Here is an 18105-nt window from a genome sequence, read left to right as displayed (position 1 = left end):
TGTCATCTGTGAATAGAGATGGTTTATACTCTTTCTTTCCAATCTTTAGTATTTTCCTCTCTCCCTCTTTCTCTCCCTCTCTTTTTTCACACTGTTCAATTAGGTAGGACCTCCAATACCATGGTGAATAGAAGTGGTGAGAATAAACATCCTTGCCTGTTCCCAGTTTTAGAGGGATTGAGTTCAATATATCACTATTAAGATGTTAACTATGGAGTTTTGGAAGATGTCATTTGTCAGATTGAGACAGTTCTATTTCTGAATTGCTGACTGTTTATTATGAATGGATGTTGAATTTTGTCATGATTTTTTCTACATCTGTTGAAATGGTTATATGGGTTTCTTCTCTTATTCTGTTATTATCACAAATTATATATTTTGAATCTTAATAACCTAGCATTTGTGGCATAAACCCCACAAAGATCAAAGATATATTTGGTCAAAGATATTATGCTTTCTGCTACTTTTTACTTGCTAACATTTTGTTAAAGATTTTTTAATCTATGATCATGAGGAATATTTGTCTAAAATTTTCTTTTTTTTGTAATAAACTTTGTCAGGTTTTGGCGTTAGGATTATGCTAAACTCATAAGGGGTGCTGGCTAGTATTCCTTCATCCTCAGTTTTCTGAAACAGTTTTTGTAAAATTGATCTTATTTCTTCCTCAACAATGGAGCTACTTGTGCCTATGGTTGTGTGTGTGTGTGTGTGTGTGTGTGTGTGTGTGTATTACAAATTTAATTTCTTTGATAGCTATAGGATTATTTCGGTTTACTGTTCTTGTTATAGTTTTGGCAGGTTTTTCAAGGAGTTTGCCTATTTTGGCCTTATTGATTTTTCTTTATTGTTTTCTGCATCAGTGGTTTTAACCCTTTATTATTTTTTTATACTTTAGGTTTACTTACTTCTGCTTTCTTAACGTAGAAGCTTAGATCATTGATTTCACCTTATTTATTTATTTATTTTTAATTGAAGTATCATTTTTTAATATAAGAATTTAAAACTATAAATTTCCCTGTAATTCCTGTTTTAGATATATCCCACTAATTTTGATATGTTTTCTTTTCATTATCATTCAATTCAAAATGCTTTTTAATTTCCCTGTGGTTTATTCTTTTACTAGTGGGTTACTTAAAAGTGTGTTGCATAATTTAGAAATAGTTAGGGGAAGTCTATACATTTAATTTAACACTGTTGTGGTCAGTAATACTGTCTCATTTCAATTCTTTGAAATTTATAGTGACTTACTTTATGGCCAGTAATCATATGGCTCTTGATTAACCTAGTCAGTGTTTTGGTTGTTGATTTGAAATCTAGTGAGAGCTTCAGGGGCATGTGTCCCCAGATCAATGTGTAGTAATAATGGAACCCAGTGTATATAGTATTGTCATTACTTAAGTATCTCTCGTACCTGACTCATTGATGTCTTCTACACTCAGGAGACAAGGCATTTTATGGCCAAATTATGAGAGTCCATGAGGGTATTTTTTCCATATTGACTTCCCGTGTTTGCTTGAGCAGTAGATTTTTCGTAAATAAAATAGTTATTTTTTCTATTGTTGCCTCTTAATTCATCATAATTTTTTTCATACTCTTCAGCTTATTCAATGATAATAAAAAGGCTAATTTAATTATACCTACTGTACCAAGTAAGCACACAAGTCAGAGAGACCTGAGTTTAAGCCTACTTCTTCCCTTACTACTTGCATGACCTTGGTCAAGTTATTTAACTTCTCTAAGCTTTAATTTTCATATATGTAAATGGGAATGGTAATAGTATAGTTGTCCCTTGAACAACACATAGGTTAGAGGTGCTGATGACCCCTGTTCAGTCGAAAATCCATGTATAACTTTGAAGTCCCCCAAAACTTAACTAATAGACTGTTGACCAGAAGTCTTGCACATAACATAAACCATCAATTAACACATATTTTGTATATATGTATTATATACTGCATTCTTACAATAAAGTAAGCTAGAGAAAATAAAATGTTATTAAGAAAATCCTAGGGAGGAAAAGGTACATTTACAGTACTGTACTGATCCCATATGTTTTATATCATCTGTTTGCAAGATGTATCATCTGTCACTGCCTACATCAATATTGTCTTATATAATACAAAACACTGTGTAGTGTATGTTACACATATTACTAACACTAGAGATAAATATGAAAAGATTCACTTTGCTGTACACCTGAAACTAACACAAGATTGTAAATCAGCTATCCTCCAACAAAAAATTTTTTTTAAATATGAGAAATTAAAAAAACATTAAAAAAAGAGAGGCTAATGTGGAAAAAGAAATTTGTATTTACTTACAGGTATAACAATTCATACATTGATAACAAAGAGGCAGCAATATGATTGCTTTATTGTAACCCAGTATAATGATACGATTGTGTCAGGATAGCCTAGCCTATACACTGAGTGAATCATTGTACAATTTTTATGGCATATAGCAGTACAGTCATATTCATAATACAGTATTGTTAACATTGTAACATTTTAAAAAAACATTTATCTGTGATGATAGTCAGTTTCTCTAATTAGAAGGGGTGAGGGGAAATACGGCACATACTGAACGGTAATTAATTCTCTGAGAGCAAAGTTACATAAAACACTAAGAAAATTAACACATTAATTTTATATTAAATATCACTCAACTCATACCTATGTAAGGATAGACTGGTATCCACATATATTTTATGCATTCATGACATACGTAACCTTGTCTTAATCTTTTCAATATTTCTATGCTGTGTGATTCGTCTGTGAGTTTTTTCAAATTGTCGCAAATCTCCAAAAAGTTTTTCAATATATTTGTTGAAAAACATCCACGTATAAGTGGACCTGCACAGTGCAAACCTGTGTCATGCAAGAGTCAATTGTACTTGCTAGAATTAAGTTAAAAATTTAATAAAATTTAAATTTAATAAAAATTTTAATTTAAGATGCCACTCTATGCTGATTAGTAAATAGACCAGTTTTTCAGAGTAGTAGATCTTTTATGCTATCTATTTTGTTGCTAAGGAAAAAAAGGGGGAGAAAGCTGCTCTTAAAACTGGTTACCTCTAGGATGCAGGAATGGAAGTGAGAAGAAATAGGGCAGAGTACTTTTGCTTTTCATCAGGAATTTAAAGTATAGGACGATAAGCAGATGCTTTTATATTCTTCATATGTAACTTTTTCTTAAAAAAAAATAAAAATCTTTTAAAAAGTAATGAAACTGGGTCCTAGGTTTTAAGTTTAGGTATCCCAATTGGAAGAAGATTTTTAAATAGTTCTGAAATGTCAGAATTTGTTACTTATATTCATTTCCCTTCCGATTATCTTTATTCATATAAAGAATATTCATATTTCCCTTCCCATTATCTTTACCCATGTTAAATGCCCCTTAAGATAGATATTTTTGGGGGGCTTCCCTGGTGGTGCAGTGGTTAAGAATCCGCCTGCCAATGCAGGGGACATGGGTTTGAGCCCTGGTCCGGGAAGATCCCACATGCCGCAGAGCCGCTAAGCCCGTGCACCACAACTACTGAGCCCGCACTCTAGAGTCCACGAGCCACAACTACTGAGCCCGCGTGCCACAACTACTGAAGCCTGCGTGCCTAGAGCCCATGCTCCGCAACAAGAGAAGCCACCACGATGAGAAGCCCCCGTACCACAATGAAGAGTAGCCCCCGCTCGCGGCAACTAGAGAAAAGCCTGTGCACGGCAACAAAGGCCCAATGCAGCCAAAATAAAATTAAATAAATAAATTTTAAAAAGAAGATATATATATATATTTTTAGTAATAGAAAGATTTGAAATTTCATAAAATCAAAACTTTAAACACATAACAAATGAATTCCATGATTTATAGGCTCTCTTGGTGATATTTCTCATTCTAAAGTTTGTATTGTCAACTACTGAAGCACGTGACTGGTTGACTGATTTCAATTAACCTTTTATTGTGACTTAATTTTCTTATCTATAAAATCGGGATAGATAATACTTCTCTTAATTCATTATTGGTATTGGGATTAAATGAAATAATTTACATGAATTTTGAAAACATGTTTGTTAAATGCAGGCTGTGATTAATTATATTCCAGGGATTTTCCTTGTGATTAATTAAACTTGTCATTATATAAGTCCATTAGAATTTTTAGTGTTCAGAAAGATTTGGGGGAAATTTTTAAGTCATTTCATCTCATAAATAAAGTGAGACTAATACTAAATGGTCAGGTTGCAATTCTTTTTCTTCAGAATTTTCAAGATGATAAAAATTATTAATTAGTAAAGTGAATTACTAAGGTAGTTTTGTTGGACAGGTTTAAAGTATATAATATTTTGAGAAACTTGATAAAAATTAACTACAAAACCTATTACAGATATTTCCAAAATAAAGTTTGCACATTTAGTACTTTATTAAATTGTAGAATCTGTTGTTGCGTTTGTCTTCATTATACTGGGAAAGCAGTAGAAATAAATATTAAGCTGTTTAATGGCATTTCATTATATGGTCTTAAGAATAAATACTTCATCAGTGTCCAACAAGGAGAGCTCTTAGTGACTTCAACTAAGACTAGACTGACTCAAAATCATCCTACTGATTTGTTTTTCAAGTTAGAAAAATACTTGCTTCATGACAGCTTATTTAATGTCTTTGTCTACTCTGCCATTTAGGCAGGATTTATTAGAATACAAACTATTAATATATCTGTTAAGGGTGCCAGTATGTGCTATCCTTTAAGTTTCTTCTGATACTTTCTTTTTTGCCTTAGTATTCACGTTACCAGCAAATTACCACACTAATTTAAGTAACTGGAATCATGTCGATTGTGAATTTAAATGTTACATTAAGATTAAAACTACTACTTAGAAAATCATTGGGAAATGATCTTGGTGTCTCTGAATATGAGGAAGAGGCTGTTACCCATTTTAATCTAAGTTTTAGAAGAGAAAGATATTTAAATAGCAGGATGATTTTATATTTAACATGAGGAGAATTCTCTGGATATTCAGAACTGTTATGAATGAAGTGGGTTGTAAAGAATTCTTTCTGGGTGTTTCTTCCTAAAAATATGCTCACCCACTTGCCTATGAGTTTAACTGCTGTGTTGACTGGTGGCATGTGCTTTGTGAAGTCTTGTATAATTAAAAGGATTGACATTTAAAATTCTAACATTAGTACTTTTGGCGTGTTTTTTTTTCCTTTTCTTTAGGAGGAGCATATTATTTAATATCTAGAAGTCTAGGGCCAGAATTTGGCGGTGCAATTGGCCTGATCTTCGCTTTTGCCAATGCTGTTGCAGTTGCTATGTATGTGGTTGGATTTGCCGAAACTGTGGTGGAGTTGCTTAAGGTAATTCACCTTTTTCCAGTCATTTGTTTCCCAAATCTTTATTGAGGGTTTATGTGCCACTTACCATATATGATACTAGGGAAGCAGCAAGGAACATGAAACTCGCCTTTCAAGACGTTTAGTATGGGAGATAGACAAAAAAATTTATTATAGAGTGTCAGAAATGGCTAACTGTAGGGGGCCGTGGCAACACGAGGGGGATCACTTAGTATACCATCCAGGAGTGGGGTGTCAGAGGAGTGTCAAGGCAGGGTTTTCCAAGGAAGGGAGTCTAGCCATTAGCAGGCAGATAGGAGAGGTAAAGTATGGTATGAGGGGAATAGGGAAGAAAAGGAAACAGATCTAGAAGGAGTAGAGTATGATATATTAAAAAAGAAAAACAGAATATTTCAGTATGGCTGGAGCACTAAGAGGCAAGAGATAGATGAGAGGGAGAAAAAAGAATCATGCCAGGAAGGGTTTTATTTGCTCTTAAATTTGAATCTTACCTTGACTGGAGTTGCGGATCCATGATAATCAGATTTGGGGCCTAAAGAAATATCTGACCACAGTATAAAGAATGTATTTGAGGGATCACATCTGGAGATGGAGACCATTTAAAAGGTTGTTGTAGCTGTCCTGAGAGGAGATGGTGGCTAATATTAAACCAGTAACCAGTGAGGCTGGAGAGATGTGGGTGTATTTGAGAGATTTTTAAAAAGTTGAGTAAGTGGACTTGATGAATGAGATGTGGGAAATTAGAGAAAGAGAAAGGAAGATTTAGACGGATGGTAATGCCATTTACTGTGAGAGAGGATGCAGAACATTTTCGTTTTGGATGTCTAATTTGGTATATCTAAGTAGTATATCTAAATAGAGCTGGCCAGAAAGTGGTTGATAATATTGCTCTGGAGTTGAGAAGAGAACTTGTTTGAAAAGAGTAATTAGTATGTGTGTAGTTAAAGCAGTACAAGTGAAATAGGATTCAGTATTATTAAATGAGAGGAACCTTGAGTGACACCTATAGTTGTCATGTTAGGTTGTAACTGTTCATCTACTGTAGTACATGGTATGTTAGGAAGTGTGACATCTGAAAGGACTGACTCTTGCATTGGCATTGACCTTAGTTGTGTAGGCCAAAGAGACAAAGCAAAGGAAGTGAGAAAGCGGTGTAATCATTAAGAATTCATATTCATTCATTGTTTAATTTAGTATATGTTTTTGATGTCATTGATATTTAGCCACAAGTAATTTTGCTCTTAGAACGGATTGGTGTGATTTGGACAGCAGCATGATAGTGTGTTCATCTCTTTTCCTTATGCAACATAAGAGACCATTAAAAGAATGAGCTCACTAACCACAATGAATGCAAAATATATTTCTGCTTTGTAACTTTAAAAAATCCTATTAGTACTACTTAGTCATATTAGGATTTTTTTCCTTACTTGTTAGCAATTCTTTTTCATATTTAAGTCTGTATAAAATACAGCAGCGTTAATAATTTGATCATACTTTTGATGTCTTCAGCTGCTTGAATGACACCTTAATAGTAAACAGTAATTCATTCCTTTTCCCTAGGTCTCTCTATTCATTCCTTAAGTAGGCATTTATTCAACTTCTGCATGTGAGGCACTGTGATAGTTCTAAAACTTTCAAAGAGAATTGAAGAATTTATCTGAACTAACTAATACTGCTCATCCTATTATTTTCTTTTTGTAGGAACATTCCATACTTATGATAGATGAAATCAATGATATCCGAATTATTGGAGCCATTACAGTGGTAATCCTTTTAGGTATCTCAGTAGCTGGAATGGAGTGGGAGGCAAAAGTAAGTAGTGATATCATTGGAACATTTGTAAATGTTGAATGTACAAACTTTTAGACCTTGTGTTTTAGGAATGTTCTAAGGTGTAGTAATATTTTCAGATTTTGAAGGTTCCTAAGTGGCCATTTTCAAAGAAGTTCACGTATAAGATCATTTTCTATTTGGCGACGTAGTGAGGATTTGGAGATAACAGTCATTTTAAGAGGTAATCAGAGTATGTAGGAAAAAAAGAATTATGGGGTATGTCAGAGGGATTTAGTAAAGGTAATATAAGTACTGTGATTTTTTTCCTATATTTTTAAAGTTTCTGTTATTTGTTAACAGGACATGCACATCTTTAATTCATTTCAGAAATATATGGCCTGATCCTACTTTTGCTATTCATTTTGGATAGTTCTTTAAAGATTGTTCATTTAACAAAAATTTATTAAGCACCTGCTTTGTGCTTGGCATTGTGTGAGGCACCAGGGAAATAAGACAGAAGCTTTCCCTCATGGAAGTTATATTCTAGTCGAACTGAATTAATGTATAGACATGATATATTTGATTTTGATGTTTCACGTTTAAAATTTCAGGCTCAGATTGTGCTTTTGGTGATTCTACTACTTGCTATTGCTGATTTCATCATAGGAACATTTATCCCATTGGAGAGCAAGAAACCCAAAGGTTTCTTTGGTTATAAGTGTAAGTAAGAAAGATAGAATTTTTTTTAAAGGTGCATATTACAGCATTCCAGTGTTAAATAAATTTAGTACATTTTACATAGTTTGTAATGTAATTGAGTTTGGTGTAGTGACTAACAGTAATTGACTTTCCAGTTTAGTTTGGTTCCTCTATGTTTGTTGTGTAATTGGAGTAAAAAAAATCACTTTTATTTACATCTTTCATTTCTGATTACTAGCAACAAAAGGTGATAGAATGTAGAGAAATCAGTGCTATTGAGGAAAAGTGCTTTTGTTCTCTTCTCATTTGGAGAATTTGTTACTGAAATTGTAAGTTTTGTTCTAACATCACTTTTTCATTCTTTTAGTTGTATTTAAACACAATAATCTAAAAGTGCCTAAGACTGTGAAAGCAACTAGAAATATTAGTTTCTTGGTATAATTGCAACCTAAGTTTTTCTACAGTTTACATTATTAATTGTGTGAGAATTTTCCAGTTTTTATCTTCCATACCCTCTTTCAGTCTGCATCTAATTTTCACTACAGGTGAAATTTACTTGTCACTTATTGTTTCCTAAAGTGTCTTTCTGCATCTCCTCTTCTCCCCACTCCCTCCATTGAGCAGCCGTTCTGAACCTATCTCTGCAAGGTAGAATGAAAGCCAGAAAGAATAGTTGCAGTAGCATCAGAGGTGCTTATCACTTAGGGTAATAGGTGTGTCTGTCTTAAATTGACAAAAACTCCTTGTTTTGAAGCCTTAGAAGGAAAAGCCTAGCTTCACTTCTCCTGAGTTGTTTAGCCCAGAGCTATGCATACAGATTTGTGAAAAGATGCAGAATGTACAATAAATCAATGCACTTCTTCCTTCAGAAAGTCTTACTGGAAAAAAATTAGTTGACTAAATTTTGGATCCTAGAGACCTAGTTGATTTACCTTCTGGTGTAAGCTCCTTAATCTAATTGCCAACTGGTAACACCACACCATCCTTGGAACATATATGAGTCGCGCTTGTTTGGCCTATGTCTGACACTGACTTGGTTGGGCAGTTTTCACATAAGAGTTGTTTCAAGGTGCTTACCTTAAGCAAGAACACCTGCCTGCAATAATTTTACCTACTCATCCTGAGTTGATAGATAGTGTGATGTCTGTTCTGGTTACTAGCGCTTATGCCTACTTCTGAAACCAGGCACTAAATGTCTAATCATGATTTCCTGAATTAGGGGAAGAGGTGTCTTTTAGGCATGCCAGAAGTGAAGGTTAGTATTATTAGTTAGATAATTTTCTGTATTTCGTTCTCTCATAAATTGTATTTGTGACATTTCTTCTAATTATGAATGTGTTTTTTACTTAAATTTTTTTTACATTATAGACTTTTGAACATTCGTTTTTGCCACCTTTATTTCTAAAATTATAGTAGATGGTTACTTCTAAAAAGATTCCTAATATGTATTTTCTGTTTATGGCTTTAATTGATTTAAAAATATCTGTAAATATCTGCTAGGCCATATTTTTCATTTCCTTTTTTTCAGATCCATCCTTATCTAGTATAGTAATAATTTATATTGTATTCAAATAGCACATCTGGGCTTATCTCAATCTGAGGTAAATAAATTTAAATATACTTTGGAATATGACTTTTCCTTTTTAGCAGTTGATACTGCTTGGCCTTCCTTTTATTAAGGTAGTGTCTGCAGTGAACAGGTTATGTTAATAAACTTGTCAGTTCAAATGACTACCTAATAGGGATATTCATTTTCTCCTTTTTCCTTTTTGATATGAGAAATATCTCCCTTTTGCCAAAGACCGGTGCCTCTGCTGTGATCTAGATCCCATTTCATTTACTTCCTCAAAGGCATTTATCCTTTGGTAATTTACTTGCTTCCCTGCATCAAAACTGTCAGCTCTGTATAACCTTACATACTTGCTCTAGTAATTCCCATCCTTGAAAATACTACCTCTGGTCTTTTATTCTCCTCCAGTTACCACCTTACTTTCCAGGCCCCTTTCACAGACAAATTTCTCAAATCCTTACCTCCCATTTATTGCTTGTTATTTCAAAAAAAATTGAAACTCACAGACAACTTGAAAAATTAATACAATAAATTCCTTGGAGGCTTCCCTGGTGGTTTAGTGGTTAAGAGTCTGCCTGACAATCTCTGGGCACAGGGTTCGATCCCTGGTCCAGGAAGATCCCACATGCTGAGGAGCAACTAAACCTGTGCGCCACAACTACTGAGCCAGCACTCTAGAGCCCGCGAGCCACAACTACTGAAGCCTGTGTGCCTAGAGCCCGTGCTCCACAACAAAAAGAAGCCAATGAGAAACCCGCGCACCGCAATAAAGAGTAGTCCCTCTTGCCGCAACTAGAGAGAGCCCACGTGCAGCAACGAAGACCCAACGCAGCCAAAAAACAAATAAATAAAAATAAATAAATTTATAAAAAAATAAATGAATTCCTTGCACCCTTTACCTACATTCACAAAAAAATTTACACTTTTATGTTCTTTTTTGCCACATTTATTTTATCACTCATATATCTAATTGTTATTACTATGATTGCTAAACCTTTTGAGAGAAGTTGCAGAAATCATGACTTCTTACCTATAAATACTTAAGTGTGCATCTACTAAGGAAAAGGACAGTTCAGGAGGTTTAACTTTGGCATAATGTTATATATAACATTTTTCATGTACAAATTTTTCCAACTCTTTCTTTCTTCCTTTCTTTCTTTTTTTCTTATTTGGTTGTGCCGGGTCTTAGTTGCGGCAGGCAGGCTCCTTAGTTGTGGCATGTGAACTCTTAGTTGCGGCATGCATGTGGGATCTACCTCCCTGACCAGGGATCGAAACCTGGCCCTCTGCATTGGAAGCACAGTCTTAACCACTGCACCACCAGGGAAGTCCCTCCAACTGTTTGTACAAAGATTATGTACAGACTTTTTATTCCCTGTTCCAGGATCCAGTCCATGATCCTGTATTGCATTCACTTGTCATGCCTCTTCAATCTCCTTTTTTTAAAACTAGTTCTTTACATAATCTTCAGTCCCCTTTAATCTGAAACAGTGCCTTAGCCTTTTATTTTTTATTTATTTTTTTAACAGCTTTTTTGGAGTATAATTGCTTTACAATGTTATGTTAGTTTCTGCAGTATAACAAAGTGAATCAGCTATATGCATACATATATCCCCATATCCCCTCCCTCTTGTGCCTCCCTCCCCACCTCCTAATCCCACCCTTCTAGGTGGTCACAAAGCACCGAGCTGATCTCCCTGTGCTATGCAGCTGCTTTACACTAGCTATCTATTTTACATCTGGTAGTGTGTATATGTCCATGCTACTCTCTCACTTCGTCCCAGCTTACCCATCCCCCTCCCTGTGTCCTCAAGTCCATTCTCTACGTCTTCATCTTTATTCCTGTCCTGCCACTAGGTTCATCAGAACCTTTTTTTTTTTTTTTTTTTAGATTCCATATATATGTGTTAGCATACGGTACTTGTTTTTCTCATTCTGACTTACTTCACTCTGTGTGACAGATTCTAGGTCCATCCACCTCACTACAAATATCTCAATTTCGTTTCTTTTTATGGCTGAGTAATATTCCGTTGTATATATGTGCCACATCTTCTTTATCCATTCATCTATCGATGGACACTTAGGTTGCTTCCATGTCCTGGCTATTGTAAATAGAGCTGCAATGAACATTGTGGTACATGACTCTTTCTGAATTATGGTTTTCTCAGGGTATATGCCCAGTAGTGGGATTGCTGGGTCATATGGTAGTTCTATTTTTAGTTTTTTAAGGAACCTCCATACTGTTCTCCATGGTGGCTGTATCAATTTATATTCCCACCAACAGTGCAAGAGGGTTCCATTTTCTCCACACTCTCTCCAGCATATATTGTTTGTAGATTTTTAGATGATGGCCATTCTGACTAGTGTGACGTGATATCTCATTGTAGTTTTGATTTACATTTCTGTAATGATTAGTGATATTGAGTCTCCTTTCATGTGTTTGTTGGCAATCTGTATATCTTCTTTGGAGAAATGTCTATTTAGGTCTTCTGCCCATTTTTGGATTGGGTTGTTTGTTTTTTTGATATGGAGCTGCATGAGCTGCTTGTAAATTTTGGAGATTAATCCTTTGTCAGTTGCTTCATTTGCAAATATTTTCTCCCATTCTGAGGGTTGTCTTTTAGTGTTGTTTACGGTTTCCTTTGCTGTGCAAAAGCTTTTAAGTTTCATTAGGTCCCATTTGTTTATTTTTGTTTTTATTTCCATTTCTCTAGGAGATAGATGAAAAAGGATCTTGTTGTGATTTATGTCATAGAGTGTTCTGCCTATGTTTTCCTCTAAGAGTCTGATAGTGTCTGGCCTTACATTTAGGTCTTTAATCCATTTTTTTTTTTTTTTTTTTTGCGGTACGCGGGCCTCTCACTGCTGTGGCCTCTCCCGCTGCGGAGCACAGGCTCCGGACCCACAGGCCCAGCGGCCATGGCTCACAGACCCAGTCGCTCCGCAGCATGTGGGATCCTCCCGGACCGGGGCACGAACCCGCGTCCCGCGCATTGGCAGGCGGACTCTCAACCACTGCGCCACCAGGGAAGCCCCTTAATCCATTTTGAGTTTATTTTTGTGTATGGTATTAGGGAGTATTCTAATTTCATTCTTTTACATGTAGCTGTCCAGTTTTCCCTGCACCACTTATTGAAGAGGCTGTCTTTTCTCCATTGAATATTCTTGCCTCCTTTTTCAAATATAAGGTGACCATATGTGCATGGGTTTATCTCTGGGCTTTCTATCCTGTTCCATTGATCTATATTTCTCTTTTTATGCCGGTACCATACTGTCTTGATTACTGTAGTTTTGTAGTATATTCTGAAGTCAGTTTTGTAGTATATTCTGAAGTCAGGGAGCCTGATTCCTCCAGCTCCATTTTTCTTTCTCAAGATTGCTTTGGCTGTTCTGGGTCTTCTGTGTTTCCATACAAATTGTGAAGTTTTTTGTTCTAGTACTGTGAAAAATGCTATTGTTAGTTTGATAGGGATTGCATTGAATCTGTAGATTGCTTTGGGTAGTAGAGTCATTTTCACAATGTTGATTCTTCCAATCCAAGAACATGGTATACCTCTCTATCTGTTTGTATTATCTTTAATTTCTTTCATCAGTGTCTTATTGTTTTATGCATACATGTCTTTTTTCTCCCTAGGTAGATTTATTCCTAGGTATTTTATTCTTTTGGTTGCAATGGTAACTGGGAGTGTTTCCTTAATTTCTCTTTCAGATTCTTCATCATTAGTGTATAGGAATGCAAGAGATTTCTGTACATTAATTTTGTATCCTGCTACTCTACAAATTCATTGATTAGATCTGGTGCTTTTCTGGTAGCATCTTTACAATTCTCTAGGTATAGTATCATGTCATCTGCGAGCAGTCACACTTTTCCTTCTTCTTTTCCAATTTGGATTCCGTTTATTTCTTTTTTGTCTCTGATTGCTGTGGCTAAAATTATTATCAGGAACAAGATTATTCAACATAGATTTGGAAAATCTATGTTGAATAATAGTGGTGAGAGTCGGCAGCCTTGTCTTGTTCCTGATCTTAGAGGAAATGGTTTCAATTTTTCACCATTGAGAATGATGTTGGCTGTGGGTTTGTCATGTGTAGCCTTTATTATGTTGAGATAAGTTCCCTCTGTGCTTACATTCTGCAGTTTTTATCATAAATAGGTGTTGAATTTGTCGAAAGCTTTTTCTGCATCTATTTAGATGATCATATGGTTTTTATCCTTCAATTTGTTAATATGGTATATCACATTGATTGATTTGCATATATTGAAGAATCCTTGCATTCCTGGGAGAAACCCTACTTGATCATGGTGTATGATCCTTTTAATGTGCTGTTGGATTCTGTTTGCTAGTATTTTTTTGAGGATTTTTGCATCTATGTTCATCAGTGATATTGGCCTGTAGATCTTTTTCTTTGTGACATCTTTGTCTGGTTTTGGTATCAGGGTGATGGTGGCCTTGTAGAATGAGCTTGGGAGTGTTCTTCCTTCTGCTGTATTTTGGAAGAGTTTGAGAAGGATAGGTGTTAGCTCTTCTTTTAACGTTTGATAGAATTCACCTGTGAAGCCATCTGGTCCTGGGCCTTTGTTTGTTGGAAGATTTTTAATCACAGTCTTAATTTCAGTGCTTGTGATTGGTCTGTTCATATTTTCTTTCTTCCAGGTTCAGTCTTGGCAGGTTGTGCATTTCTAAGAATTTATCCATTTCTTTCAGGTTGTCCATTTTATTGGCATATAGTTGCTTGTAGTAATCTCTCATGATCCTTTGTATTTCTGCAGTGTCAGTTGTTACTTTTCCATTTTCATTTCTAGTTCTGTTGATTTGAGTCTTCTCCCTTTTTTTCCTGATGAGTCTGGCTAATGGTTTATCAATTTTGTTTATCTTCTCAAAGAACCAGCTTTTAGTTTTATTGATCTTTGCTATTGTGTCCTTCATTTCTTTTTCATTTATTTCTGATCTGATCTTTATGATTTCTTTCCGTCTGCTACCTTCGGGATTTTTTTTGTTCTTCTTTCTCTAACTGCTTTAAATGTGAGGTTAGGTTGTTTGAGATGTGTCTTGTTTCCTGAGGCAGGATTGTCTTGCTATAAACTTCCCTCTTAGAACTGCTTTTGCTGCATCTCATACACTTTGCATTGTCATGTTTTCATTGTCATTTGTTTTTAGGTAGTTTTTTGGTTTTCTCTTTGATTTCTTCAGTGATCTCTTGGTAGTGTACTGTTTAGCCTCCATGTGTTTGTATTTTTAACAGTTTTTTTTTTCCTGCAGTTGATATCTCGTCTTATAGCGTTGTGGTCAGAAAAGATACTTGATATGATTTCAATTTTATTAAATTTACCAAGGCTTGATTTATGACCCAAGATATGGTCTATCCTGGAGAATGTTTCATGAGCTCTTGAGAAGAAAGTATATTCTGTTGTTTTGGGATGGAATGTCCTATAAATATCAATTAAGTCCATCTTGTTTAATGTCTCATTTAAAACTTGTGTTTGCTTTTTTATTTTCATTTTGGATGATCAGCCCACTGGTGAAAGTGGGGTGTGTTAAAGTGCCCTACTAGGATTGTGTTACTGTCAATTTCCCCTTTTATGGCTGTTGGCATTTGCCTTACGTATTGAGGTGCTCCTATATCGGGTGCATAAATATTTACAATTGTTATATCTTCTTCTTGGATTGATCCCTTGATCATTATGTAGTGTCCTTCTTTGTCTCTTGTAATAGGCTTTATTTTAAAGTCTATTTTGTCTGATATGAGAATTACTACTCTAGCTTTCTTTTGATTTCCATTTGCATGGAATATCTTTTTCTATCCCCTCACTTTCAGTCTGTATGTTTCCCCAGGTCTGAAGTGGGTCTCTTGTAGACAGCATATATATGGGTCTTGTTTTTGTATCCATTCAGCCAGTCTGTGTCTTTTGGTTGGAGCATTCAATCCTTTTACATTTAAGGTAATTATCAATATGTAGGTTCCTATTACCATTTCTTAATTGTTTTGGTTTTGTTTTTGTAGGTCCTTTCCTTCTCTTGTGTTTCCTGCCTAGAAAAGTTCCTTTAGCATTTGTTGTAAATCTGGTTTGGTGATGCTGAATTCTGTTAACTTTTGCTTGTCTGTAAAGGTTTTAATTTCTTCATCGAATCTGAATGAGATCCTTGCTGGGTAGAGTATTCTTGTTTGTAGGTTTTTCCCTTTCATCACTTTAAATATGTCCTGCCAGTCCCTTCTGGCTTGCAGAGTTTCTGCTGAAAGATCAGCTGTTAACCTTATGTGGATTCCCTTGTGTGTTATTTGTTGCTTTCCCTTGATGCTTTTAATATATTTTCTTTGTAGTTAATTTTTGATAGTTTGATTAATATGTGTCTTGGCATGTTTCTCTTTGGGTTTATCCTGTATGGGACTCTCTGTGCTTCCTGGACTTGATTGACTATTTCCTTTCCCATGTTAGGGAAGTTTTCGACTATAATCTCTTCAAATATTTTCTCAGACCCTTTCTTTTTCTCTTCTTCTTCTGGGACCCCTATAATTTGAATGTTGCTGTGTTTAATGTTGTCCCAGAGGCCTCTGAGACTGTCCTTAATTCTTTTCATTCTTTTTTCTGCTCCCTGGCAGTTATTTCCACCATTTTATCTTCCAGCTCACTTATCTGTTCTTCTGCCTCAGTTATTCTATTGATTCCTTCTAGAGTACTTTGTATTGTACTTTTAATTTCAGTTATTGTGTTGTTCATCATTGTTTGTTTGCTCTTTAGTTCTTCTAGATCCTTGTTAAGTGTTTCTTGTATTTTCTCCATTCTGTTTCCGAGATTTGGGGTCATCTTTACTATCATTACTCTGAATTCTTTTTTCAGGTAGGTTGCCTATTTCGTCTTCATTTATTTGGTTTTGTAGGTTTTTACCTTGCTTCTTCATATGTAACATATTTTTTTGTCGTTTCTTTCTTTTTTTTTTTTTTTTTTTGATGGGTGGGGCTGTATTCTTGTCTTACTGGTTGTTTGGCCTGAGGCATCCAGCACTGGAGTTTGCAGACAGTTGGATGGAGCTGGGTCTTGGTGCTGAGATTAGGACCTCTGGGAAGCCTCACTCTAATTAATATTGCCTGGGATCGTAGGTTCTCTGTTAGTCCAGTGGTTTGGACTCAGAGCTCCCACCACAGGAGCTCAGGCCTGACCTCCAGCCTGGGAACCAAGATCCCGCAAGCCGGTCACTGGGGGTTCCTCCCATCCCCTTTTGTGTCCATGGTCCCCCACTGGTGCCTGATAGGTCCCCTAGTTGTGCGGATACATGATTTCCACATCCTCTTGGTCCGCCCCACAGCCTTTTATTTTTCTTTCCCTACATTGACATTCTTCAAGAGTACAGACCATTTGTTTTTTTAGAAAGTCCCTCCAGTTGGTTTTGTTTGATTTCCATAGATTCACTTGTTTACTTTTGCCAAGAACACTACATGAAGAGTGTGTCTTCAGAGTCTTACATCAGGAGACTCACATGATGTCAGTTTTCCCCATCACTGATGGTGTTAAATTTAATGACTTGGTGAAAGTGCTACCTGAGAGTTTTATCTGTTGTTAGGTTGCCACTTTCTTCTTTGTAATTAATAAGTAGTTTGTGGAGAGATACTTTGAGACCGTGTGTAACTTATTCCCCATGTTACTTTCACCAAATGGTCTTATTTCATTCATTCTCAACCCCTATTAACTGGCTTCTGTCTGTCATGGTCACAATAACATGTTGCTAGGTACAGCGTGCAGTTTTTTAGTCTTCTGACTCTCAGCAACATTATATTTAGTTGTCCCATTCTCCTTGAAACACTTTTCTTGTTTTATTTGATGTCAGTCACTGTGTTCTAGTGAGTTCTTTTCTACCTAATTCACTGGTCACTATATCTATTACTCCTGTTACCCCTTCTCTTCTTTCCATCCTCTAAATGTCAGAGTTGCACAGAGTGTTGTCCTGCATCTTCTAACTGTATTCTTTCCTTTGGCAATATCTTTTCTCATGGCTCAAAATGCTCTCAAGAGATTCACATATTTCTATTCCTGCATCTCTCCTTTAAACTCCAGATATAGGTATACATTCAATTGTTTATTTGATGTCCCTCCTACCTAACCGTTCTCAGACCTCTCCATCATAGTAAGTGAAAGAAACCAGGATTTCAGTGTTTTCTACTTGCCCTCTTACTTACTAATCCTTCTCTAATCAGTACATTATTCTCCCATCACTAGATTGAACCACTGCAGTACCTCCTAATTGGTCTCCCTGCTTCAGATGCTGATGCTTTCAGTCCACTGTCCATGCAGCATCCACATAAGCATCATGTCAGTTGTGTGGTTCTACGCCCACCTTGGCGTAGGACAAAATCTAAACTCCTATAAAATTAAAATTTTGCATAATCTCACCCCTGCTGATCCCTTCCATCTCATTTCATCTCCCCCTTACTGTGAGGGCTTTGCATCTTTTAGTTCTCCAAAAGAGGTAAACTTTTTTCCTGCCTCAGCGCCTTTCTACATGTTGTTGGTTATTCCTGGTGTACTCTTTCTCCTGGAACATCACATGGCTGATTCCTGCTCATTAAAGTCTCAGCTTAAGTCTTAGCTCCTTAGTTGTATCTCTTTAGCCTTCTGTAACCACATTGAATTAGTTTGTCTCTCTTTCATTATTTATCACAACACCCTGTTTCCATCCGTACATTTACTGCTATTTGCAGTGACCTTTTTAACTTGTTTTGTA

The 18105-nt window shown here is 35.7% G+C and overlaps 1 protein-coding gene across 1 annotated transcript in view; it reads left to right on the top strand.

The window, feature by feature from the left end:
• Window positions 1-18105, top strand: part of SLC12A2 (solute carrier family 12 member 2) — a 108878-nt gene that overhangs the window by 38724 nt on the left and 52049 nt on the right. Inside the window, exons 5-7 of the mRNA XM_060008922.1 lie at window positions 5210-5349; window positions 7048-7158; window positions 7731-7839. Coding sequence (XP_059864905.1) covers window positions 5210-5349; window positions 7048-7158; window positions 7731-7839 — 360 coding nt within the window. The remainder of the gene's footprint in view (window positions 1-5209; window positions 5350-7047; window positions 7159-7730; window positions 7840-18105) is intronic.

This window comes from Delphinus delphis, chromosome 3, assembly GCF_949987515.2.
Source record: "Delphinus delphis chromosome 3, mDelDel1.2, whole genome shotgun sequence".
Lineage (NCBI taxonomy): Eukaryota > Metazoa > Chordata > Mammalia > Artiodactyla > Delphinidae > Delphinus > Delphinus delphis.
The sequence above is the reverse complement of the archived record's forward strand: the minus strand, read 5'-3'. Positions and strand labels throughout refer to the sequence as shown.